Raw genomic sequence first — 27,567 nt, forward strand, 5'->3', positions numbered from 1 at the left:
CACTTATTGGATCTGATCCAAAAACTCAAATAGATAACCCCTTTTTTTTTTTGGGGACAGAAAATAGATAACCCCTTAACAAACTTCAATATACCTTAAACAAAAATTGTCATTGAGTTTTGATCCATTAACAAAAAAATTGTGCTGCCTTTAAGCTAATAGAATTGGGCTTGCCATTGGCTCATTACAGACAACAAGGGTCTTCAATGCATAGCCTCATTAACAAAAAAATTGTGCTGCCTTTACGGGATCATTGTTTATGGGTTTGGGTTTGGTTCGGTTGGTCTCTAAAACTGAACACGTCCAAAAAAAAAAAAAAGAATTACAATTCTTTGCAAACGAGTTATAACTCAAATGGTATAGTCTCTCTTCTCCATCTAAAAATTTCGGATTCGAATCCCACCAGTTGCAACTGATTGAAAAAAACCTTCTAGAGCATCGATGGAGGAGAAAAAACTCTAAAGAGGGGGAGGTGGTGTTGGTGAAATGACTTATACCTGAAAAATAAATACATTTCTTTTATAGTGTTAGACATCCAACCTGATAGTCCCACTTTTAGATATACTATATTAATATTAATTACCTTTAAAATTGTCATTCTCTTCTAATTTTTTCTTCTCTTCACATACTTTTATGTTTGTGGTGTTAAAATATATATATAAGTGACCAATAACTTTTAGCGAACATGTAGCTAATGATTTCATTTTCAACTAAAAAAATGATATTTATATCACCTTTCGTTAAAGACAAAATTTTACTATATACAGTAATACAATCTTCAATCCAAAGAATTTGTCTTTTTCTTAAAGAAGTTGATTTTTTTAGCAAAACTATGTTTTATGTAAAAAAATGTGTAAAAGAGTTTACACAAAAAGTAATGTAAATATAATTTTTCTTTTCACTTTCTACTTTCCATCCTTCAAAAACCGAGAACGATGATACTCATTGGTTTCCTTATGTTAGCTACAAAATTGTCTTATAACGATTCAGATTCCAATCTTTGTGTGTTATGGGTGTCGAGAATCTAAAGAAACAAAGGAATCAATTAGCACAATAGCTCGTCCAAAAATAATAGCATTCTCCATTAGGATTTGATAACAAACAATCCCGACTATAGTTACATGAATTCACCAAGTAGATAGCATACTGAGCATCAATTTGCGCGTTTCATGTATCAGTTTATCTGCGTACCAAAACTTAATATGTATATTTTTCACGTAAAATACTTTACAAACGACGTAACTCGTTTCCATATCAGAACGTATTGGGTTCCTGTAACTATGATCCCGACTGAACATTTGCTTGCGGTCGTTGTGACCTTGAGCTCCAAGCTGACCACCTTGTAGCAACCCCCACACAGTGTTGCTTATCTTGCTCTTCGTGATTGCCATGTTCTCTTCCTTTGCTCCCTCCTAAGAACCTACTCATTCCCGTAACCTCTGAAAAACTCCTCAAATTCTTCAAACCGCCATTATTCTTATTCTCATTGCTAACGATGTGGTTATGAGTTGCTCTTCTTTCCCCAGGTACAGAAGAAGCAGCATCATTGATTATCATCTCAGAAGTCAAGTACAAAAGATCCGATTGTGGAACTTCACTCCATCTATGATGAGGATGTGATGATGATGACTCTCCTTTACCGTTAGATTTAACGAAAGAGGCCACTGGTGAATCAATAATAATTTGGTGCTGCAACCTATGGTGCTCTGCATTACTACCTATGTTGTTATTATTACTAAAATTACCTTCTTGCCTTGCCATTAACGTTTTGTCCTTTCTTGGGCGAACAAAGCCTCCGAAGCTTCTAGAAGAAGTGTGAAATGACCTGGTGCTACTAGAAGACTTCATTTTTTTATTCTTTTTCTCATTTGAATTATGTGTAATAATCTCCAAGAAGCCACCTTCTCTTTCCCCCAACACCGAGGAGTGCCTCCCCGAGACTCTCCGAAAGGTTCCTCTCTCAATATCCTCCACTAATTCATCTCTTTCTCCTTGTTCTTGTAATTGTTCCCTCGGGACGATGTCTTTAAGCTCCACCCTATTGCGACAAAGAGGGCAAGTTGAATGCGCATCGAACCACTTGTCTACACAATCTACATGGAAAGCATGATTGCACTTTGGAAGCAAACGAAGAACATCTGTGTGCTCGAACCTGTTCAAGCAAACTGCACAATCTAACCCTTCTTTTTGTCCTCTTAGCGATCCAAATCGAAAAATCGGTAGCTTTTCCACAACACCACGATCAATGCCAGAGTCATTTCTCTGCAGTGGCTCACCTTCTTGATGGGATTGGTTTTCGTTATTCCTATGGATGCAATGCTTGATGTAAAGAAGGAAAATAAATGTAAGAGAGAACAAGGTGGTTAAGACACCAACCACGATAATCGTGCTTGGCTTTAATGGCTCTGATTTTCTGTTCAAATGGTTGGAGTTTCTTGTCGATATGCCGTTGGTGGATGGTACCCTATTCGTTGAGTTTTGGAAACTGGGGAATGAAGGGGGAGATTCTCTAGAATCGTCGTCGGCGTCGGCAACAATGAAGGGGCCAATGAGGGTAAAGGTGGTGGTAACCGTGACGAGGAAAAAGGAAAATGTGAGGTTGAATATTGGATTGAATGAAAGGGTACCACCCATGTCATGTGCAAGAGTGAAGCTAATGGTTTTTCTAATTATTATTTCTGTTGTTGGCATTAGAAAAGTAGTATAAGATGGTAAAGGGGAAAGAAAAGGCACATTGTTATTGTGAGTGCATATATATGTGGATGAGGAAAACTAGAGGATGGAGGCTATTTGGGGAGAGAATCTATGGTAGGAATTTATGGAAAAATTAAAAAGAGAACATTTCAGAGCTTGAGACAACACAAACACCAAAAACTTGCCAAGCTTTGATTGAATAATGAAAAAGCTTATAATTTGGTACGTAAAATTTGCATTTTGCATTGTGTGACCTTAATTGGTCCCTCAAAATAAAGTTTGTATATGTGTGTGCGCTCTTCGTATTGTTTGTATTAGATAAAAATTTTCACATCTAATCCTACTTCGTCAATGGTAATTTACTAATTTTCCCTTAATATTGCTGACTCTCTCTTTATTAAAAAATGTTCTAAATTCTGAGTGCTTATAGACCACCCACTAAAATAACCCTCGTATCAACAACAATAATGGAACTTTGATATATGTAGAATTCAATTCACAAACTATACCTACTATCTTTGACCATAGTTGTTAAATCCCAATGTTTTGAAAACTGGTTCAAATCGGCCGGTCAAATTACAAATCGACGGAAATTACGGTTCAATCATATGTTAAAACTATAAAAATAAAAAACCTAAGTTGAACCGTTAAACTGGTTAAGAATTGATTGGTCGGACCAAACCAGAACTCGGTCGATTTTCTGAATTTGAAAAAAAATGCTGTCGTTTTGTTAGCTGATTCACTAAGCCCTTAACAATTACCAATCTAGCAACCCTAACTCACTCCAACAGCACAACAGCAACACACACTTCCTCCCTCCCATCACCCTCGAGCTCGTTGTTCCTCTCAATGCCAGCTCACTGACTCCCTCACTTCCAATCAGTCGTTGGACTGCTCCTGCCACCGTCGCAAGTTGGAGATTCGAAGCTCACTCCCTCACTCCTGGTCATGCAACTAACGTTTCAAGAGTGGAACCACAGTCGCCGGGATCGCCTCCTGCCTCCGTCACGAAGCTCTATTCTAGCGTCGTCAGCGCCATCTCTGTTCCACCGTCGTCGGCACCATCTCTGTTCCACCGGTCAGCGCTGCTCCCCCTTTTGCTTACGATCTGCTCTATTCTATGCTTCTAGCTTCTAGGTATTTTTTTCAACAATAATTGTTGAATAATCTGTGAATTTGTTATGGGTTGAATAATTGTTAATTAATCTGTAAGCCTTGCTGTTGTTACTGGGTTGAATAATTGTTGAATAATTCTTCTTAATTAATCTGTGAACCTTGCTGTGGTTACTAGATTGAATAATTGTTGTTAGTTAGTCTATAAATCTTGCTATTGTTACTGGTTTTAGGGTTTTCTATCATATTATCTCTTTATTCTTAATTTACTTTGGTGAAATTGTTAATTATTACAGCATTGTTCTTATTTTTGTGATTTATGTTAATTATAATTTATATTTCTAATTCTTATTATTCTTGAGATTTTGATTTTGTTCATTATAATTTATATTTCTGGATTATTTGTGATTTGATTTTTGTGATTTCTTTAAAATTTTGTGACAAGCTTCAATTCAAGATGGTATGGTATCATTTCTATGAATCAATCTCATTAGGGTTTGGTTTATTGATTCTTTCACTATGCTCCCAGGGGGTGGTGGATTGGTTTATTATTGATAAGATTTTATGACTTGTTCTGGAGATGGTGTTGTGATCAATATGATTGTTGGTGGGGAAGTGGTCGAAACGCAAAGTAATTTCCATTGGTAAAAAGTTTGAATTAGAGAATCTGTATGTTACTTTGTTATCAATTTTCTTTCGATGTGTACTAGTAATTTGTAATTCAAGAAAGGTAGCTTGCTTAGAATCTCCATTAGCCTAGGCACTAATAGCGTTATTCTGTTTCAGTAAACTAGTAATGTCTCTTTTGTAACTGTCTATTGATTCTAAAATTCTTACTTTACAAGAAACTGTAACCAAGATCAAGGAGCTTATTTTGCTGGAAAGTATCAAGAGCAACCCACCAGAAAGTAATCATATTTTTTATGATATAAATTAAATGTTAGAATTCATAGACGAACCTTTTTTTCTTTGAAGTAAATAAAAATAATAATATTTTCTCCACTGTCAAGAATATATTCAAACTTTTAAGGTAAGACTGTTAACTAGAAATATAGCATTGTTGATGCTTATGTTTGTAGTTTTTATGCTTCCGTTCATATGCTGTGATTGTGTTGGTTTGTTTGTTATTTGTGATGGTAATCAGTGGCTAAGAGAAGGGGGGTTGAATCTTAGCCCCTCTTTTTGCTGAATATTACTTTCTGCCTTTTAAGATAGCTTCAGGAGATATTTCTGCTTTTTATCTCATAACAAGTCAAGAGATATTTTCTTTTTGTCTCGTAACCGGTTAGGAGATATTTTTCAACTTTGTCTCCTATGCAACAGAATTAGCAATGGAGTAGATGAGAAAGAGAAAATCACACCCAGAAGTATCCTGGTTCAGCTGCTAAGTGCAATGCAGCCTACATCCAGTCTCCATCACAACAGTGACTGACGTGGCGAAAAATTGCCGATTAAGAAATTAATATAGAAATAACGTTGCGAGTACAGTCCTTAACCGACGAAAACTCCGCTTATCAATTTAGAAAGAATTGTCACAAATTGAGAATAAAAATACTAGGAGTAGAAATCCCAGGTCGTCTCCCAACGAGTTGACAAAAGAGTGCTATTTTATTAGTCAGAAATTTTCGAGAAATTTTAAGAGTTGGAGAACAGAAAATTAAATGATTGTAAATTAAAGCAATGAAAATTAGCAAGAGAATTTATATAATCAAAATAAAAAGCCTTGACTGGGAGAAGATTAATTGGAAGTTCTATCCTTGTTGAATTTCTCCCAAGTGTAATAGCAAGAGGTTGTTGTTTTCACTTAGTTAACCCTTACCGAATAAAGGAAAGTCAAGCAATTGAGCCAAATCTTATTCACAAGTCCTAATCCTCTTCTATGGAAGGATTAGCGTGAGTGACTAGAGAGTCAGCCAACAACTTCCAATTTCTAATTACACTTGAGTATTCCAACTCAAGGGTCTTCTTTTAATTAACTCCCAAGTCAAGTTAAGAGTCTACTCCATTGACATGAATGCCATTTTCATAAACCATAAAAGGGAATAAAAAGAAGACATGGTAAACTAAATAAGATAATAACTGAAAATTAATTAAAAGTAAAAATAATTCTTTGCATTAATAAATCCCAAAATCAAAAGTATCCATACTTAAATCTGAACAGGGTTAATGGTTGATTAAAAGAGTAAAGGAATAAGAAAACAACCTAGAATAATGGAAACTTCAATGGAGGTAGTAACTCTTCAATATCTAAATCAAAAGCATAAAACTCTAAAACTATGAATGTGAAGAAACCTAGAGGAAGTAGTGTTTCTCTCTAAGATTCAAAACTAAAACTAAAAACTATGCGAATGAGAATGTCTGTTGAGTCTCTGCTTGTCTCCTGGCTCTAGTATGTGTTTCTGGGCCAAAAACTGGGTCCAAACTCAGCCCAAAATCGCCCCCAGCGTCTTTTATGGTTTCTGCACGTGGCGCATGTCACGTGTACGCGTCGATGGTCTTCTTCGCGTGTCACGCGTATGCGTCAGGTATGCGCACGCATCGCTGTAAAAATCTCCAAATCACACGCACGCGTGATCCATGCGTGCGCGTCGATCCTTGCTGGTCATCTCCTTTATTTCTTGTGTTTCTTCCATTTTTGCAAGCTTCCTCTCCATCCTTTAAGCCATTCCTGCCCTATAAAGCCTGAGAACACTTAACACATAGATCACGGCATCAAATGGTATAAAAGTTCATTAAAAATACACAATTTAAAGGCTTAGGAAGCAAGTTTTCAACCATAGAACAAAATTGGGAAGGAAATGTAAAATCATGCAAATTGTATGAATAAGTATGCAAAGACTTGATAAAAACCACTCAAATTAGCACAAGATAAACCATAAAATAGTGGTTTATTAGTGACGGAATTTCACTATAATCAACAGATTACATATACCAATTCTTCCCTAGGAACTACCCATTCCTATCTGGAACAAGTCCAGAATCTATCCCCAAAACTAAACTTGACTTGGACAACTACCAAGCTTTCAACCGCAAAGTGCTAACCCAACTTGCAAGGGAACAAGTCCAGATTCTACCCCAACCTAAACTTGACTAGACCTCAATCTAGCTTTCAACCACAAAGTGCTAACCCAACTTGCAAGAGAATCCCCTCAGGATCATTACAACAAAACAGAAATACATACAAAGAATTTTTGAGATAATAATGGCTTTTTCTTTAACTCTCTGCCTTTTTTCACTCATTGGCTTTTTCTTACAAAACCTCACATTTTGCCTTTTACCAATGAAACACAGACAGACTCACTGAGAAAAAGAAATATTCAATGAAAGCCATGAAGGAGAAGAATAAACAACTCAAAGAGCTATAGAAACTCAAACGTGTGCTCTAACTCCTTGCTTCAACCCTTGACTGTTCACCCTTATTATAGAAGAGGAAGCTTCCAAGGTTGAAACCGGTTCAACCAAACCACCAACATTTTCTTCTTCAACACACAATCGGTTTGGACAGAGAGAAGAGAGAGGCAAACCGAAAGCAAATCAACATGCATGTACCTCTCTCTCATCCCTTCTCATCAAGCTTTATCAATCTGAGCCTTCCATCTTGACTTTGTCCCCAAGAAAGAATTCTGACCCTTGATGAACTCTTGATCCTTGACAGCTCTATCTGTTCCATTTTTGCTTTTTCCTCCACGTAGCTACAATAGCTACCTTTTGTCTTGGATGAACAAAAAGTGAAAATGAGCTTCACCATAGAGATCTTCTTCTCTGACTGAGGCCGATTGTTTCTACTTTAGGCATGAAGATCTTGAAGCTTCTTCTTCACATCTTGCCTTTAGTGGCAACAATCTTAGCCACTACATGCTTCGGATCTTCTTTCTTCAGAGGCCATCATCAAACTAGCTTTTTTCTTCTTCATAGCTTCACTATTTTTCTTTGAACTTCTCTTTTCTTTGATAACTTGTTCACTCTTCTTTCTTGAGTGAAGTGACAACCGAAACAACAAAGAGAGAGAAGAGAGAGTAGAAACAAAGCATTGAATGTTAGATTAAATAAAATTGAAATCCCACTAACAATCCCCAATGCAACGTGTGGTGTAAGAACCGCGACTAATCAACCGGTTAATTAAGTAATTAATATTACCCAAATTAGGCTTCAAAAAGTTAGAGAGAGAATTTGAGGATTTAAAGGTAATTTTCAGACTCAGTGGGTTTTTCTGAGTCAGAAAATGTGCTTTCTGCAAAAAACCGTAAAAAATCGTGAATCGGTAGTTGAACCGGTTGAACCGGTTCAAGTCTGCCCGGTACCGCAAGAGAAAAAGTGAAAACCGGCAAAAACCTTAGAAAAATGTTAGAAATGAAAAAACCGGGCATTAATTTTAAAGGTTTGGCCCGAAGTTGGGCCAAACGGACTAAAAACGCTAACGGGTCGGACCGGGCCCAAGTTGGGCCCAAGCCCAACATATAAAAGGCTTGTTAAATGAACCAAATCAGCCACAACACTAAACACACTCACACATGCTGAATTGAAGAGAGGAAGAAGAAACCCTTTTGGGCACTATTCATCTCAATCTTCCAAAGCTCATATCTTGAGTTAGAGAGCTCTGATCACCGCACTGTTTGCGGCTACGCGTTCCTTGTGAAGAGCTCTACAAAACTCATTTAAAAAACTGGTAAGGAAAGCTTGAATCCCTCTCAGTTTCTCTCCTCAAAATTTCGGGTTTATAGGATTTTTGATTAAATGAGTTTTTGTGATTCTTGGTGTTTAGGTTTGCTCTAATCCTTGCTTAGCCTTGGATTCTTGCTAGTAAATCTGTTGGAGAAGGTAAGAGCCACTAAAACCTTGTGAATTAATGTTTAATTGGAACCCTAGATTGATTTGAGGTGAATTGTATGTATATAGTTTGATTATTGTGGCTTTGGGAGCTCTTGGAACTTAATTGTGCTTATTGAAGTGGAAGTGAAAGCTTGGTTTGTGGTTGGGAGCTTGCTTGGGGTAAATTAAAGTTTTGGTGCATAAAGGGAATCGGCCAAGGTATGGTTTCGGTTTCCACTATGTAGTATATAATATTCATGGACACATAGGCTAGTGACCAATAAGATAGGTTGAACTAAAATGATGGTTGGTGTGTTAAATGTTGATGAATTGATAAATGTTGGGTTAATTTGTGATGAATTTTAATGATATGATGTTGTTGAATGATTGTATGGATTGGAAGTTGGTTCCTTATCAAACTTTAGAGGATCCAAATCCGGGTTTGATGGTGATTTTGATCATAAGTGTTATATAGTTGATGTTGGAATTGAGAGTAATGAAATGAGAAGGAGAATATGGTAAGGTTGGTGTATTATAATACAACAGGTATATTTTGATGAAAAATGGAGTTTTGGATGTTTTGGTATGATTTGGAATGTGTATGGTAAGGAATTGTGTACATGGTGAAAATTGGTAAATTTGGGATTTTGATGAACTTTGTACGATCATAACTTTGACCTCGTTTTCAAAATTAATTAAAATTTATTTATAATTAAAGATTTTTTAAAACTCTTTAAATTGATATAAAATTTGTGAAAATTGGAATTTTGTAGAGGAAGTTATGATCCTTCAAAGTTGGTGTTAAAAATTTGAAATTCTGCAAAGTTGCAGAATTTCATGATTTCTGATATGTGCGGGCGCACACCCTCGTGCGGACGCCCCCTGCAAATATTTTGACCTGTGCGGACGCACACACTTATGCGCACACACAGATAGGGAAGTGCGTTCTGTTCGCAGCGCCAGCACGGCTTGTGCGCGCACATATCCAAGGAAAAACTTCAACCTGTGCGGACACATAGGTCTGTGCGGACGCACACGTCGGGAAGGTCAATCTGTTGGGGGCGCTGGCACAGGTTGTGCGAGGGAACAGATTTTAGAAATTTTGTTACCTGTGTATACTCACACCCCTATGCGTACGCACACATCTTAAAACTTCCTGGGCGTGCGCACGCACACACCCCTCTACGGCTGCACACGTCCTGTTTCTTAAATTTTTCTTGTTTTTCAACTATTCTACCTTCCTAACAAGGTTGTAAGCTTCTAAAACACCATTTTAAGAGTTTTGGGCTTAATTTTGAGTATTAGAACATGGGATATAACTTAAGGGTTCTAGAGCATGGTTTTATGATAAATTAGAAAACGGAGGCTTAGGTTTCTGGCATGTTGAGAATGATTTGACTTTGGGTGGAGGATGATTGATATATGAGATAAGGAATGATGAACTTTTGACATTGGAAACTGAGTTATGAATGGACAGTGGCTGAGCTGATTCGAGCACTCGGATTGAGACAATGGATCTCTGTATACTGAAAATGTTTTTCTGAAAACCACTAAAATATTGTTTTTACTGAGAATATGAGACGCTGTGCGTCCGGCAGGGACGGCGGTTGGATCCCGCCTGTCGAGGTAGCGGCAGCGATGTAAGGGCAGTGGTTCATCCCGCTTGCATTGAGATGTGAGGTCTGAGGCAAGAGTATCTTGCTCGCATCCCTTCGAATCTATAGGCGAGCAGGCGCCGGTACCTGGACAGTGATCCAGGCACTATATCTCGGGGTTCCCATATGAGAAATTCGTAGGGCGACGTTTCCATGGAGATGTGTCGGGTTGGCAGTTGAACCGACAATGTGATATCACAGCCAGTAGGGCAGGCATTCATCATATGCATTTTCTACCTGTTTGCTTGCTTTGCCGACTTAAATTTGTATGTCCAATTGAATAACATGTCTAATTGCTTACCTGATCTACTTGCCTTGTATGCCTTTACTTGTGAATTACTTGCATTGTTACTAATTATGTTTTCTACTAGGATTGAGGAGGTTCGGAAGGCGGTGGCGATGGGATCGCATGGAGGATAGGTTGGTGAAGGCTGTGGGACAGCGGTGTTTGGTTAGAATAGAAATCCCTTAAGATAGATCACCCGGTTTAATTATGATAAGGTTTATATTATACTTATTTGTTTTAGAATGTTTTAAGCTTGAATCTTGTGATGGATATGGAGTTTAGGATTGTCTTTGGCGTCCTGGGGTCTTATATCCTACATCACTGGGCACTGTTACCATACTAAGAACCTCCGGTTCTCATACCATATCTTTGTTGTGTTTTTCAGATGCAGGTTACAACCCACCTCGGTGAGTTTCTTGGGATGGTAACAGAAGCAGAGGATCCTGGACTATTTTGGAGTCTTTTTGGTTTATCTGTTTATACATCTCTCTTTTGTATTTCGTTTTGCCTAGAGGCATATTTATGAGAGAAAAACTTGTATAAGCTGTTTCAAACTATCAGTTTTCTATATGGTTCTGTATACTTGTATATGGCTAGCCGGCTTAAACTTCGCGAGTCGTGGCTAGTTTCCTATGATATTATATACTTATCTTTTGATATATCTTATTTGTTTCTTGTGCCTCAAGCTAGTAGCTTTGTTAGTACGTTTTGTGCTTTTGAAATACTATTTTTGAGCTATATCCTTCATCGGGCTTCTAGATTATAATATTTCTTCTATATATTATACGTATGAGCTTTAGAACTGTTGTAATCTCTGATTAACATTTGCTTTACGGTGCCAGGTAAGACTACAGTTATGACTAGGTCAGGTTGTAGACAAGTAGGTTTCAAGCTTGAGAGTAGAGATTTTGTGCATGATTTGATCTGTTTACCAATGGTGGGGCTTGAAATGATTTTGGGGTTTGATTGGTTGTCGAAGAATCGGATTTTGTTGGACTGTTCTGAGCGGACCATTCGGTTTATGCCGGAAGGAGAGAATGGAGTGGTGGTAGCTACGGGATATTACCTGAATTCTGTAATGGTGCACTGTAGTGGGGAGGAGTGTCAGGGTTATATTCTGTTGGCTGCTAATGCGTTGGATGATGCCCAGAACTTAGATCAGATACCAGTGGTTAAAGATTTTCCAAAAGTGTTCCCAGAAGATATCCCTGAGTTCCCACCTCAGAGGGAAATTGAATTTGCGATCGAATTGGTGCTGGGAGCCGGACCAGTATCGATTACACCTTATAGGATGGCTCCGATAGAGCTGGCAGAGTTAAAGACTTAGTTGGAAGAGCTTCTGAACAAGAGGTTTATTCGACCGAGTGTATCATCGTGGGGAGCGCCAGTTTTATTGGTAAAGAAGAAGGATGGAGGGATGAGATTGTGTGTGGATTACCGACAATTGAACAAAGTGACTGTGAAGAACAAGTACCCGCTGCCAAGGATAGATGATTTGATGGATCAATTGCAAGGAGCTGGAGTGTTTTCCAAAATCAATTTGAGATCCGGTTACTGATAAACCACTATTTTATGGTTTATATTGTGTTTAATTGTGTGGTTTTATCATGATCCTTACCCACTTATTCATTAAATTAGCATGAAATTATAATCCCTTCCTGAATTTATAACATGTTTGAAAACTGCTTCCTAGAAACTTTAATTATGTATTTTTAATTCTCCTTTATTCCATTCGATGCCGTGATCTGTGTGTTGAGTGTTTCAGACTTTATAGGGCATGAATGAGTTGGAGATTGGAAAGGAAGCTAGCAAAAATAGAAGGAACACAAGAATTTGAGGAGATAACCAGCAAGAAGTGACGCGGTCGCATGGCTCACGCGACCGCGCGAAGGAGCGCAAATCGCAGTGACGCGGCCGCATGGCTCACGCGGCCGCGCGGATTGGAAAAGCTCAGGCGACGCGGTAGCGTGGACGACGCGAACGCGTGGCAAGGAAAAGCGCGAATGACGCGTCCGCATGGATGACGCGATCGCGTGACATGTGCGATCTGCATAATCTGCAGACTTCACTGGGGGCAATTTTGGACCTTATTTCGACCCAGTTTTCGGCCCGGAACAGCAGACTAGAGCCAGAGAATATGCAGAAACAAAAGAGAACATTCATTCTACACAGTTGACAGTTTTAGATCTAGTTTTTGTTGCAATAGAGTGCTAAAGTTATTAATTAGAATTTATTTATTTGCATTTTATTTTATTTTGCTACTATGAGCTGCATGTTTCTTCCGTCAAATGACGTGTTCACTTCCTGATCCGCGCTTGCTAATATTCGATCCTGAAATTGAAAGGACTATTTCACGAATAAGGCGAGAACAGCGTCGGTTAGTCCACTCTAAGGGCGGATCTAAGAGTGAACTTGAGGAAGAAACCAGCCCCCGTTCTACTGATTCGGTTGTTTTACGTGCAGAAGACATGGCAGCTAGGAGAGTTACCATCCAGGAGGAAGGAGCCCCTGATTTTACAATGCAACCGTTTCAAGCGCATCATCTAGCGGTAGCTACAGAGATTTCCAGAGCCTATCAAGCACTTGAGAGATTTCCAGGCAGCCTGTTCTACTGTCAGGCATGATGGTACTGATGAAACTTCAATTTTGCTGAAAGCTTTCCCGTTTTCTCTCGAGGGAAAAGCAAGAGACTAGTATTACACTCAACCTCTGGCAAATGTATCCAACTGGGATACACTCAGAAAGGAGTTTTTGGAAAAATTCTTTCCATTTGAAGTTACTGATAAACTGAGGAAGGATATTTCCACAATTGTTCAGGATGACAATGAAACTCTCTTTGAATACTGGGAGCGCTTCAATAATCTTCTGGAAGCATGCCCCCACCACATGATCGACAAGATAGTGTTGCTTAGCTATATTACACAGGGCATGAGGCCCCAAGATAAGACCACATTGGAAAGTGCTAGCAATGGGTCTATGAAGAAGTACAAGACCACTGATGAGGCTTGGCAATTGATCAGTGATTTAGCTGAATCTACTAGGAACCACAGACAAAGGCAAGACCGTTCAAAAGCCGTTGCAGAAGTATCCTCTAACAGAGAGACTGCTGCTCTAACTCAAAGTATATGTGAGATGACCAACTTGCTGAAGCAGATGCAATTGAATCAACAACAAGCTCAGCAAGCTCAACCTCCTTCGCCACAGCAAAACCAACAATTAGTCCCGCAAAGAATTTGTGGAATCTGTGCTGATTACAGCCATTACACTGATGAATGCCCGCAGCTCCAACAAGAAGACAACATGGTGGCATCCACTCATAACTTCTATGACCGCCCCAACCAAGGGTACAATCAAAGTGGAAATAATAACCATGGATGGCAGGACAATTCTAACCAGAATTGGAGGGACAACAATAACAGAGGAGGCAGAGATAATCAGGGAAATCAGAGGTGGAATAATAACAACAACAACAGGCAGCAGAATCAACCTTACAAAGCACCTCACCTGAGGCAAAACCAAGGACCACAGAACAATCAACAGCAGACATCTCAATTTACTCATTCTTCTTTATCTCCTAATGAAGAGCTACTACAATCTTTTGAGCAAAGACAACAGACCATGGAAAATAACATGAATAGTATTAACGCCAGTCTGAATGGTCTCACTTTTACTTTGCAAGCTCTTATGTCACAGCTTGGATCAACGCAAAATTCCAGTAACCAACCTTCAAGCTCCACTGGAATCCCCTCTCAACCATTACCCAATCCAAAGGGAGGCATTAATGCCATCACCCTAAGGTCTGGAACCACACTGCAGGAGGGGAGTCAGGAGGAACCAAGCCCACCAGAACACACCTCAGCTGAAGAGGTAGTAGAAATAGAAGATGTTGAAGAGGAAGAGGACATACAGGACATAGCTGAAGAAGAAATAGCTCAACCACAGGAGGAAGCACCAAAAGGCGCAGACACCACAGAAGAAACCACTCCTATTCCATTTCCACAACTTGCAAGGAAGCCCAGGAAGCAGCTGGAACCCGACCCCAAAATAGTAGAAATATTCAAAAAGGTTGAGGTAACTGTTCCTCTTTTTGATGTTATTCAGCAGGTACCTAAATATGCAAAGTTTCTAAAAGACTTATGTATCCATAAAGACAAAATTAATGAATTAGAAACTATTCCTTTAGGTAGTTCTATATCTGCTTTAATGGGAGGATTACCTGAAAAATGTAGTGATCCAGGTCCTTGTATAGTTAGCTGTACTATTGGTGGTGTAGTAATTTATGATTGCATGTATGATTTAGGAGCATGTGTCAGTATAATGCCTTTGTCTATATATGATATTTTGAGGCTCCCTCCCTTAAGAAGGTCGGCAGCTCGTTTTGTGTTAGCAGATAAAAGCATTATTACAGTGGCTGGAATTGCTGAAGATGTTTTGGTGAACATTAAAGGACTTACATTTTCCACTGATTTTTATATCTTGGAGATGCCCCATAATGATTCAGATAAGCCATCATCAATCCTACTCGGAAGACCATTCCTGAAGACATCAAAATTCAAATTGGATGCCTTTTCAGGAACATACTCCTTTGAAATAGATGGCCGCATAGTAATCTTCAATCTGAATGGAGTCATTGACAAAAGCCCAGAAGATCGTTCCATCTTCCAGTGTGATGTCATAAATGAAAGTGTAGCTAAATTTCACAAGGAAGAGTTTGAAGAGAGGCACACTGGACAAGGTCCAAGAGTGGGGACCCTCTTAACTGACAATGAGGGCACTTCGTCATTTTCACAAGCTCCAGATAATCCAGAGCCTGCCCATGATCAAAAGTTAGAATTGAAACCCCTCCCTCCACATCTCAAATATGCCTATCTCGAAGATGAGCAGAGGTTTCCAGTTATCATTGCAAGGGAACTTACTTCTCAACAAGAAGAGCAGTTACTTGATGTGCTGAGAAAGCATAAGAAGGCAATTGGGTGGAGCTTGGCAGACATAGTAGGCATCAACCCTCAAGTATGTGAGCACAGAATATTTTTAGAAGAGGAAGCAAGACCTGTCCGTCAACCCCAAAGAAGATTGAATCCCACCATCTTGGAAGTTGTCAAAAAGGAAGTGACCAGACTGTTGGAAGTAGGTATCATATATCCCATTTCAGACAGTGAATGGGTAATCCCAGTACAACTGGTGCCCAAGAAGTCTGGAGTCACTACAGTGAAGAATGAGCATGGAGAGTTCATAGCAACTAGAGTTCAGAATGCTTGGAGAGTCTGCATTGATTACAGGCGTCTCAACCAAGCTACCCGTAAGGATCACTACCCACTTCCATTCATTGATCAAATGCTGGATCGCCTGTCAGGTAAATCACATTATTACTTTTTAGATGGTTACACAGGTTATTTCCAGATTCATATAGCTCCTGAGGATCAGGAAAAGACTACTTTTACATGTCCTTTTGGGACTTATGCTTATAAGAGAATGCCCTTTGGCTTGTACAATGCACCAGCTACTTTCCAAAGGTGCATGATGAGTCTTTTCTCTGATCTTATTGAGGACTGTATGGAAGTTTTTATAGATGATTTTATGGTGATTTTTTTAGCCTTTGCTTAGATGGATTATCTAGAGTATTAGATAGATGTGTTAATACAAACCTTGTATTAAATTTCGAAAAATGTCACTTTATGGTAAAACAAGGAATTGTATTAGGACATGTGGTATCTAATAATGGCATTTCTGTAGACCCAGCAAAGGTGAATGTTATTTCTAGTTTACCTTACCCCTCTTTTGTGAGGGAAGTCCGTTCGTTCCTTGGCCATGCAGGTTTTTACAGGAGATTTATTAAGGACTTTAGTAAGGTCTCACTTTCCTTATCCAGATTACTGCAGAAGGATATTGAGTTCGAGCTCAGTGAGGATTGCAAATAAGCGTTTGATAAGCTGAAGACTGCTCTGACTCAAGCTCCAATTGTGAGAGGACCAGACTGGAGCCAGCCATTTGAAATCATGTGCGATGCTTCCAACCATGCAGTAGGAGCAGCGCTAGCTCAGCGTGAAGGTAAGGATCCTTTCGTTATTGCTTATGCGTCTAAGACTTTAGACACTGCCCAGGCCAATTATACTACTACTGAGAAAGAGCTTCTTGCTATTGTTTTTACTCTGGATAAATTCCGAGCTTATTTACTTGGTACTAGAGTAGTAGTGTATTCGGACCATGCAGCTTTAAAGTATCTATTAGCTAAAAAGGAGTCCAAACCAAGACTTATACGTTGGATACTGCTGTTACAAGAATTTGATTTAGAAATAAAGGATAGGAGTGGTAATCAAAATTTAGTGGCAGACCACTTGAGTCACCTTGAGCATATTAAGGATGATTCTACTCCTATAGATGATAATTTTCCTTTTGATAACCTGCAAGCCTGAGGTAGTCCCTTGGTATGCACCTGTTGCTAATTATTTAGTTAGCCGCACATTTCCTCCGAATTTCTCTAAGCATCAAAGAGATAAGCTGAAAAGCGAGTCTAAATATTATATATGGGATGACCCATATTTATGGAGATGTGGCGCTGATCAAGTAATTAGACGTTGTGTGCCTCAATCAGAATTCTAGTCCATTTTAGAGGCCTGTCACTCATCTAAGAGTGGAGGACATTTTGGTCCTCAAAGGACAGCTAGAAAGATCTTAGACTGTGGATTCAGGTGGGAGACAACCCACCATGGTATGATCGTTCTTTTCTTTATTTTTAGTTTTTCCTATTCAATAACTCTTCTCTTTATTAGTACTTTCGTGCATCTGCATTTACATGTTTTATTTCTTTCAAAAAAAAAATTTTTCTTTTTTCGCTACGCGACGCGATCGCTTCAGCGACGCGTCTGCGTCACAGGGAGAGTAAAGAAAAATAAAAATGAACAGAAAGTCACACTGGAGTGTGGCTAGAGGCATGCCAATGGCACAAATCCTTCCACGCGACTGCGTCGCTGACGCGTTCGCGTCGCATGGGAATCATGGCCTCCCACACGACCGCGTGCCCCACGCGGCCGCATGCCCTGAAGTTTTCGACGTAAAAGGGTGCACAATGAAATATTGTGCGAAAGTGATGCTGGATTGGTGCTGGAAGCACAATCCTTATCACGCGACCGTATCGCTGACGCGGCCACATCATCCATTTTCTGGCGCAAACTCACGCGATCGCGTGCCCCACGCGATCGCGCCGTCCCAATTTTGGCAAATAAATTAATTTGAACAGAGAGTTGTGCTGGTGCGAGGCTGCACTCGCGCCAGAGGCATAATATGGGTCACGCGACCGCGTGACCAACGCGATCGCGTCACCTTACTTGAAGCGCATTCACGCGAACGCGTGCCCCACGCGGCCGCGTCGCGTGCACCGCACAGCTCAACCTAAATTGCCAAATTATCTTATCTTTCTCCCCTCCAAATCCTAGTTTTTCTTTTCCCCCCTTATTTCTTCCTTCCCCCTTCCCCCTTCTATCTCACCTTTCACTCTCTATCTCTCTCACCTCCATTAACAAGGTTCTATTTTCTTCTTCCCTCTTTCTTTTTCTATCATTCTTATTATTTTATATGTATCTTCTTTTCTTTTCTTTTTCTTTTCATTATTCATATTTTCTTTCTTTTTTCTTTTCCTTTTTACATGGTGTTAGAAATTTTTTGAGTCATTATCCCTCATTATATGCTTGTGGATTGTTGCAAATTGTTTGACAATTATTTTTATTCTATTTAAGGGATTGCTTGCATGTTCCCCTTCATATTTTCTATACCTTTTTCACCATGCATGCTATGTGTTTGTGAAAAAGCTCAAATGGCATTATGCACTTCTCTATGTTGTTATACTATTCAATGCTTGCTTTTCACAACCTTCCTTTACTATTATTTTAATTGAATTTAATTGTCAATACAAACGTGATGGTTTGTTACAAAGTATTGCTTGGTCTATGCTACTCATGCCCTTTGTCGGCATGCCAATAAACACCTTGCATTCACTTGTCTTTACATGCACTAGCTATTTCCCATTGTTGGCTTTTCACATGTACTCGCGAGCATGTGATAATGTCAGTATATCTTAATGTGCATCCATCACCCTCTTTTCCGTTTCCTTCCTTGCTGTATATCTTTTTGAATTTAATTTACTTTCTCTTCCCTTCTTTCAGGATGGCCTCCAAGAAAGGAAAAGAGAAAGCTACTTCCAAACCACCAGCAAGAAGAGGAACTAAAAGAGCATTAGTGGCAGAGCCTTCTTCAACCGCAGTCAAGCCCTCAACAAAAAGAGTTAAGAGGATAATAAAGGTTGATGAAAAGGAAAAAGCCTTTCCAGCAAAGGACACTGCGCGATTTCCCAATCGCTACTGTGAGCAGATGTTCCCTATCCTGGCAGAAAGAAACTATAACAATGAATACCTTCTTATCCTCCCGTCCAACATTGCTACCTTTGTTGAGCCGCAAATTGAACGAAGACAATGGGGTTTCCTACGGAGACAGCCAAGGCAAGTCAATCTTTCTTGGGTAGTTGAGTTCTACTCTAACTTCTACATGCCATCCCTGCCGTCTGTTTATGTCTGGCAGAAGCAAGTCCCCATCACAGAAAAGGCCATTCAGCAAGCTCTGAGTCTTACCCCTATTCCAGAAGGAATGGACGCCTTCCAAGAAGCCGCACTTAAGCGCTAGAGGTACCAATTTAACTGGGACTCCGTTCTCGGAGTTATTGCATTACCTGGCAGCCGTTGGATCTACGGATACCACCGTACCCGCCCTAAGAGAATCTACTTACCTTGGAGGCTCGCGTATGGGCACAGATTATGTCCCATTACATCTTTTCGAGCACTCATGAGTCCTCCTTCACTGCGGACATGACCGTTCTACTATGGTGCATCCTTACAGACCAACCTCTGAATCTCGCAAGACATATCCGGAATGCTATGGGACATGTACAAATTGCGGGCAACTTACCTTTCCCCGCCTTGGTCTCAGATCTTGTCTTAGCAGCAGGAGTCTCCTACAGAGCTGGGGACACCAAAGCCGTGCTTCCACGGGATGATTAGTATGTCCCTAACGGAAAATACCTCAGACTTCCAGCAGCCACTACAAGTCTTCCTACTGCTCTAGTTGAAGATAATCTTTCTTCAACACCACAAGCACCTACAACTGATGAATTGCTCAAGCAGATAATCGAAAGGTTGGATCGGCAAGAACACAAAGCTAAGTTGAGAGAGCGCCGTAACGAGTGCCGATTCAAACACCTCAAGGAGCTACTTAAGGGACACTTTAGGGACTCAGATACCCCGGACTCCACTTTTTTTACCAGCACAGGGAGCCATGACGGTCCCGATTGTGGAGATACTGCTACCAGCCCACCTCTGTTCCTGACGGATGGCACCGAGGATGGTGCAAAGCCTTAAGTGTGGGGAAGTCGGTCAGTACCTGACTTCCGGAGGTAATTTCTTTTCCCTAGCACCAATAATTAGGATACTTTAGTTAGATTTTCTTTCTTTTATAGAATAGAATAAATTGCATAGGTTAGGATAGTTGCATGCATGTTCTACTTGATTGAAAAGACAATAAGTTTCTTTTAAGACTCTATCTTTGGAACAAAATTTCACTAATTTTTCAAAATTTTTATGATAAATTTGCTTGAGTTGTATTTGGAACATGATATTTGAGCTAAAGAACACACAACCTGTGAAAGATTTGAGCCTTTATGTATGGTTACACTATTTAACCATAATTATTTCATTCTTGGTTGAAGCTTGGGTTAATTAAAGATTCAATTTATTAGCTCACTTAACCATATGTATACCCCTACCTGTACCTTAGCCCCATTACAACCTTGAAAAGACCTCATGATGTTTGCATTGGTATATTAACTGTTGTTGATTGGTTAGGAGAAGAACAAAAGTTAGAAAGCATGATTAGAGAAAGATAGAGTGATTACCCTATACACTAGAGATTAGAGCGTACATACATTATCAGTGAGGGTTCAATGCTTGAATTTTCATGTTCCCTGCTTTCATCAGCTATCTTCTTGCACCTTTATCTGTTTTATTGTATAATGATAGAATTAGTGGAATTTGATTTGTAATTGTTTTGAAGAGCTTATTTACTTTTGATCAAGTAGGCAAGAATCATATAGTTGTATTTATTTATATATATATATATAGGCTTGCATTGCATTTCATGAGTTTCTACATGTTCATACTTATTTCCTTATCTCCTTCAATTAAGCATGAGGACATGCTAATGTTTAAGTGTAGGGAGATTGATAAACCACTATTTTATGGTTTATATTGTGTTTAATTGTGTGGTTTTATCATGATCCTTACCCACTTATTCATTAAATTAGCATGAAATTATAATCCCTTCCTGAATTTATAACATGTTTGAAAACTGCTTCCTAGAAACTTTAATTATGTATTTTTAATTCTCCTTTATTCCATTCGATGCCGTGATCTGTGTGTTGAGTGTTTCAGACTTTATAGGGCATGAATGAGTTGGAAATTGGAAAGGAAGCTAGCAAAAATGGAAGGAACACAAGAATTTGAGGAGATAACCAGCGAGAAGTGACGCGGTCGCATGGCTCACACGACCGCGTGAAGGAGAGCAAATCGCAGTGACACGGCCGCATGGCTCACGCGGCCACGCGGATTGGAAAAGCTCAGGTGACGCGGTAGCGTGGACGACGCGAACGCGTGGCAAGGAAAAGCGCGAATGACGCGTCCGCATGGATGACGCGATCGCATGACATGTGCGATCTGCATAATCTGCAGACTTCGCTGGGGGCGATTTTGGACCTTATTTCGACCCAGTTTTCGGTCCGGAACAGCAGACTAGAGCCAGAGAATATGCAGAAACAAAAGAGAACATTCATTCTACACAGTTGACAGTTTTAGATCTAGTTTTTCCTCCTCTAGGTTTTTCTCTCTAGGTTTTAGAATTTTAATTTTGGGAATTGATCTTAGCATTGGAACATTGAGAAGAGTTATTTTTCCTCATCAAGACCTCGTCATTCTAGTTCGTTCTCTTAACTTGGTTTTATTCTTTCTTAACTCAACTTCTTGGAACATCTGATTAATAAAATAGCACACTTTTCTGCAACTCGTTGGGAGACGACCTGGGACTCCAACTCCCAGTAATTTTTAATTTAAACTCTCTGTGACATATTTCTAAATTGATAGGCAAATTTTTGGTGAGTTAAGAACTATACTTGCAACGTAACTATTTTAATAATTTTTAATTTACCAACTTCTGCGCCTCATCAGTTACCATCAGATAAGTGTGAAGGAAGATGATATCCCTAAGACTATGTTTAGAACACGCTATGGACACTACGAGTTTGCGGTAATATCTTTTGGGTTAACGAATGCACCTGCTGTTTCATGGATTACATGAATAGAGTGTTTCATCCCTTTTTGGACAATTTCGTGGTGGTTTTTCATAGATGACATCTTAGTTTACTCTAAGACGACAAGAGAGCATGAGGAACACTTGAAGATTGTGCTACAAATCTTGAAGGAGCGGAAGTTGTACACTAAGTTGCCAAAGTGCAAGTTCTGGAAGGAGGAAGTAAAGTTCTTAGGCCACGTGGTGAGTAAAGGAGGAATAGTTGTAGATCCTTCTAAGGTAGAAGCGGTGATGGAGTGGGAAAGACCGACGACGGTGACGGAAGTTAGGAGCTTCGTGGGCTTAGCAAGATATTACCGAAGATTCATTGAAGGATTTTCCCGGATTGCATTACCGATAACGAAGTTAACAAGGAAAGAAGTGCCATTCATGTGGACGTCGGAGTGTGAAGAGAGTTTCCAGACCTTGAAGCAGAAGTTAACTTCAGCACCTGTTCTAATCTTACCGGAACTGCATGAACCGTTTGAAGTATATTGTGATGCGTCACTGAAAGGTTTAGATTGCGTGTTGATGCAACACCGGAACGTGGTGGCTTACGCGTCGCGTCAGCTAAGACCGCATGAGGTGAATTACCCCACTCATGACTTAGAATTAGCGGCGATTGTGTTTGCATTGAAGATTTAGAGATACCACTTTTATGGAGTGAGATTTAGCATCTTTTCGGATCATAAGAGCCTGAAGTACATCTTTGATCAGAAAGAGCTAAATATGCACCAGAGAAGGTGGATGGAGTTGCTTAAAGATTATGATTTCAAGTTGAGTTATCACCCTGGAATGGCGAACGTGGTAGCAGACGCTTTGAGTCGGAAATCTCTAACAATAGCTTGGATGAGAATCAAGGAAGAAGAGCTAGTGGATAAGTTTGTAGATCTTAAGCTGGATATTAGTGAAGTTGCCAGGAGAGATTGTTTGAACCAGCTACAAATCTCAAGCACGTTTAAATCAAAAATACAAAGGGCTCAGCAAGATGAGCAGAAGCTTCAACAAATGTTCCAACTAGTTGGTGATAAGAGGCATGAAGAATTCAATAAGGATGATAAAGGGTTATGGAGATACAAGGGAAGAATTTGCATACCGGATGTTGGGAGTTTAAGACAAGATTTATTGTTAGAAGCTCACAACAGTGGATTTTCTATTCATCCCAGAAGTACGAAGATGTATTATGACTTAAAAAAGATGTTCTGGTGGCCGGGGATGAAGGGTGATGTAGCAATAGTAATATCCAAGTGTTTAACTTGTTAGAAAGTGAAGATAGAGCATCAGAAACCGTCAGGAATGCTACAACCACTTGATATTCCTCAATGGAAGTGGGAAGGAATTGAAATGAATTTTGTGACCAGTTTACCGAGGACTAGGTAAGGATTTGATGCAATTTGGGTGATCGTGGATCGTTTAACCAAATCTGCTCACTTTCTGCCTATCCGATTAAACTGTTCTATGGAGGAGTTAGCAAGATTGTACATAAAGGAGATAGTAAGGTTGCATGGTGTGCCGTCGAGCATAGTATCAGACCGTGATCCTCGATTCACTTCAAGGTTTTGGGGAGCCTTCCAAAGGTCTTTCGGTACGAAGCTATGTCTCAGTATCGCATATCATCCGCAAACCGATGGACAGTCGGAAAGGACTATTCAAACGTTGGAGTATATGCTAAGAACGTGTGTTTTGGATTAACCTGGAAGTTGGAACTATTACATGCCATTGGTGGAGTTTGCATACAACAACAGCTTTCATGCGAGCATTGGGATGGCTTCGTATGAGGCTCTGTATGGACGGAAGTACCAGTCTCTACTTTGTTGGTATGAATATGGTGAAGCAAGTGTATTAGGTCCAGATGTGGTAGCAGAGACTACTGAAAAGATTAAGAGAATACGAGAAAGGATTTTGACTGCTCAGAGTCGACAAAAGAATTATGTGGATCAGAGAAGGAAACCGTTAGATCTAGAGTTTGAAGTAGGAGAACATGTATTCCTTAGGGTTACACTGACAACTGGGATTGGGAGAGCAATCAAGACCAAGAAGTTGAACCCAAGATACATATGATTGTTTGAGATTCTGAAGAGATTCGGGCCGGTGGCGTATCAAGTCGCTTTGCCACCTCATCTGTCTAACTTGCATGACGTATTCCACGTGTCATAGCTATGCAAGTACACGTCGGATGCGGCTCATGTGTTGGAGCCTGAATCGGTCGAGTTGGAAGAGAACTTGACTTTCCAAGTAACGCCAGTGAGGATCGATGACACTAGTGTGAAAAAGCTGCGAGGAAAGGATGTCTCATTGGTTAAAGTTGTTTGCGAGCGAGCAGGAGTAGAAGAGCATACTTGGGAATTGGAGTCTGAGATGCGAAAGGATTATCCTGAACTTTTCTCAGGTAATTCAAATTTTGAGGGCAAAATTTCTTATTTGGTGGGGAGAATGTAAGAACCGCGACTAATCAACCGGTTAATTAAGTAATTAATATTGCCCAAATTAGGCTTCAAAAAGTTAGAGAGAGAATTTGAGGATTTAAAGGTGATTTCAGACTCAGTGGGTTTTTCTGAGTCAGAAAATGTGCTTTCTGCGAAAAATCATGAAAAACCACAAACCGGCAGTTGAACCGGTTGAACCGGTTCAAGTCTGCCCGGTACCACAAAAAAAAAGTGAAAACCAGCAAAAACCTTAGAAAAATGTTAGAAATGGAAAAACCGGGCGTTAATTTTAAAGGTTTGGCCAGAAGTTGGGCCAAACGGGCTAAAAACGCTAACGGGTTAGATCGGGCCCAAGTTGGGCCCAACCCAACATATAAAAGGCTCATTAAATGAACCAAATTAGCCACAACAGTAAACACACTCACACTCATGCTGAATTGAAGAGAGGAAGAAGAAACCCTTTTGGGCACTATTCATCTCAATCTTCCAAAGCTCATATCTTGAGTTAGAGAGCTCCGATCACCCCACCGTTTACGGCTACACATTCCTTGTGAAAAACTCTACAAAACCCATGTAAGAAACTGGTAAGAAAAGGTCGAATCCCTCTCAGTTTCTCTATAGGGTTTTTGATTAAATGAGTTTTTGTGATTCTTAGTGTTTAGGTTTGCTCTAATCCTTGCTTAGCCTTGAATTCTTGCTAGTAAATCTATTGGAGAAGGTAAGAGCCACTAAACCCTTGTGAATTTATGTTTAATTGGAACCCTAGGTTGATTTGAGGTGAATTGTATGTATATAGTTTGATTATTGTGGCTTTGGGAGCTTTTAGAACTTAATTGTGCTTATTGGAGTGGAAGTGAAAGCATGGTTTGTTGTTGGGATCTTGTTTGGGCTAAATTGAAGTTTTGGTGCATAAAGGGAATCGGTCAAGGTATGATTTTAGTTTCCTTTATGTAGTATATAATATTCATGGACACATAGGCTAGTGACCAATAAGATAGGTTGAAATAAAATGATGGTTGGTGTGTTAAATGTTGATGAATTGATGAATGTTGGATTAATTTGTGATGAATTTTAATGATATGATGTTGTTGAATGATTGTATGGATTGGAAGTTGGTTCCTTATGATAATTGTAGTGTTGTGATTTATGAAATGGTGGGTTTGATGGTAATTTTGATTATAAGTGTTATATAGTTGATGTTGGAATTGAGAGTGATGAAATGAGAAGGAGAATATGGTAAGTTTGGTGTATTGTAATAAAACAGGTATATTTTGATGAAAAATGGAGTTTTGGATGTTTTGGTATGATTTGGAATGTGTATGGTAAGGAATTGTGTAAATGGTGAAAATTGGTAAATTTGGGATTTTGATGAACTTTGTACGATCATAACTTTGGCCTCGGTTTTCGAAATTGATTGAAATTTGTTTATAATTAAATATTTTTTAAAACTCTTTAAATCAATATAAAATTTGTGAAAATTAGAATTTTGTAGAGGAAGTTATGATCCTTCAAAGTTGGTGTTAAAAATATGAAATTCTGCAAAGTTGCAGAATTTCATGATTTCTGATATGTGCGGGCGCACACCCTCGTGCGGACACACCCCCTGCAAATATTTTGACCTGTGCGGATACACACACTTGTGTGCACGCACAGGTAGGGAAGTGCGTTCTGTTCGTAGCACCAGCACAGCTTGTGCGCGCACCATGGTTCTGAAATCCGAACCGGACCGGCCGGTTTAATCGGAATAACCGGGAACCGGTCACCTAGCCGGTTCGGGTAACGTCAAAAACCGATTGGAAGAGAACCGGTGAAAAAACCGGTCAAACCGGCGGTTAAGCGGTGAAACCACCACCACGTTCTGCTTCTAGCTGAGCCCGCCTCGTCGTCGCCGAGCTCGCGGAGCCCGCCTCCTCGTCGCCGAAAGTCGCCGACACCGCGTCTTCACTCGCCGTTGGTAAGACTTTGTTCTTGACTTCTTATCTTCTTGATTTATTTGCTGCCTTCTGGGCTTCTGGGTTCTGATTATGATTTATGAGCTCGCCTGCTCTATGGATGAACTTGCTTCCTTATGAATTCTGATGATGATTTATGAGTTCTATGCTTCTTGATTTTGATTTTCTAATCTTGCCTCCCTCTGAACTTGCTGCCTTCTGATTATGAGTTCTGTGCTTGAATATGTTTTGCTGCTTCATGATGAATATGTTTGCTGAATATAATTTTTTATTTTGAATGCTGTATGAATTGATATAATCTTCTGGGTTCTGAATTGTTATCATTTTGAATTTTGCTATAATTGTTGGATGTAATTTGTAATTTGGATTTCTAGATTTTGGATTTGGATTCGCTTCTGAAGTCATGACAAATTCCTCGCCCAATTCAATCAATCATGGCATTCACGGACATGTTCCTGCATTGAAGTATTTTTTTTTGTTAATCTATGTAAGGCAGAGGTGTGCGTGCTCTGGGTCACAAAGGGTGTTGAACAGAACTTTGGAAAGGAGATTAAGGAAATGATGAGTGGGCACTCGAAAGAGAAGGTTATAGTTCATGACACTGCTGTGCTTGGCAGGTCAAACGTGTCTGAGATGAGTGTCAATGCTGACAACAACTTTGGTGCTCAAGTCGTCATTGTCACAAGCAATCCTCAAGGAAGCAGAGATGTTGTTAATGCATGCAAAGCTAATGGAATTGCAGCCTTTGGTCCCATTTGGGATTCCTAGTTCTTCCATCTCTAATATATTGCTTCTTAATTTTGTTTAATATATTGTCGGTATGTGTTCTTGGTATGCATTGAAGTATTTTTTTTGTTAATCTCTTTATATGTTGTGTTCTCCTTGGCTACATAAAATCATTCTTGGTATGGTAGAAATTTCTAGAATTAGGTAATTATTGAGAATATAGTTTAGAAGGTTTTTTATTTTTATTGGTACCATTTGTTTCTAAATAATGGATATCCTATCTTAATTATTATGAATGTATTATCTCTATTAGTGTTTTTACTGAGCATCTTAATGTATTCAGGGTTGGTATTTTTAAGAAACCTGTTAATATCTAATTTTGAGGTATAACACTTTTAGTCTCATGTTGAGGTATAACTTTAAAATTATTTCCATATTAAAATTTTTAGATTTAGAAATTATTAAATTTAAATATTGAAAATTATATATTATTGTTAATAATTTTATTTATATTTAATTAAACC

At 39.4% G+C, this 27,567-nt stretch overlaps 4 protein-coding genes across 4 annotated transcripts; 3 read left to right on the top strand and 1 right to left on the bottom strand.

Annotated features, from left to right (window-relative positions):
• Positions 924-2,971, bottom strand: LOC107607087 (RING-H2 finger protein ATL43-like). Its single transcript, XM_016309074.2, has one exon. The coding sequence runs from the start codon at positions 2,689-2,691 to the stop codon at positions 1,279-1,281; it is 1,413 nt and encodes a 470-aa protein (XP_016164560.2). The 5' UTR covers positions 2,692-2,971; the 3' UTR covers positions 924-1,278.
• Positions 11,414-11,884, top strand: LOC107607086. The gene has a single exon (XM_016309073.1). It carries the CDS (start codon positions 11,414-11,416, stop codon positions 11,882-11,884), a length of 471 nt encoding a protein of 156 aa, XP_016164559.1.
• LOC107607085 (uncharacterized mitochondrial protein AtMg00860-like) lies at positions 21,878-22,584 on the top strand. The gene is made up of 2 exons (XM_016309071.1): positions 21,878-21,890; positions 21,998-22,584. The coding sequence occupies exons 1-2, from the start codon at positions 21,878-21,880 to the stop codon at positions 22,582-22,584; spliced, it is 600 nt and encodes a 199-aa protein (XP_016164557.1).
• On the top strand, positions 23,704-25,605 carry LOC110265034. The gene is made up of 3 exons (XM_021107775.1): positions 23,704-23,922; positions 24,097-24,328; positions 25,559-25,605. The coding sequence occupies exons 1-3, from the start codon at positions 23,704-23,706 to the stop codon at positions 25,603-25,605; spliced, it is 498 nt and encodes a 165-aa protein (XP_020963434.1).

This window comes from Arachis ipaensis, chromosome B07 (genome assembly GCF_000816755.2).
Source record: "Arachis ipaensis cultivar K30076 chromosome B07, Araip1.1, whole genome shotgun sequence".
Lineage (NCBI taxonomy): Eukaryota > Viridiplantae > Streptophyta > Magnoliopsida > Fabales > Fabaceae > Arachis > Arachis ipaensis.

Bases quoted from the DNA above. Each gene is read 5' to 3' on its own strand.
- LOC107607087 (XM_016309074.2), bottom strand. From the start codon at position 2,691: ATGCCAACAACAGAAATAATAATTAGAAAAACCATTAGCTTCACTCTT.
- LOC107607086 (XM_016309073.1), top strand. From the start codon at position 11,414: ATGACTAGGTCAGGTTGTAGACAAGTAGGTTTCAAGCTTGAGAGTAGA.
- LOC110265034 (XM_021107775.1), top strand. From the start codon at position 23,704: ATGGCTTCGTATGAGGCTCTGTATGGACGGAAGTACCAGTCTCTACTT. The intron at 23,923-24,096 runs GTATTCCTTAGG...CACGTGTCATAG, and splicing joins AGTTTGAAGTAGGAGAACAT to CTATGCAAGTACACGTCGGA. The intron at 24,329-25,558 runs GTAATTCAAATT...AGTGTTATATAG, and splicing joins TTATCCTGAACTTTTCTCAG to TTGATGTTGGAATTGAGAGT.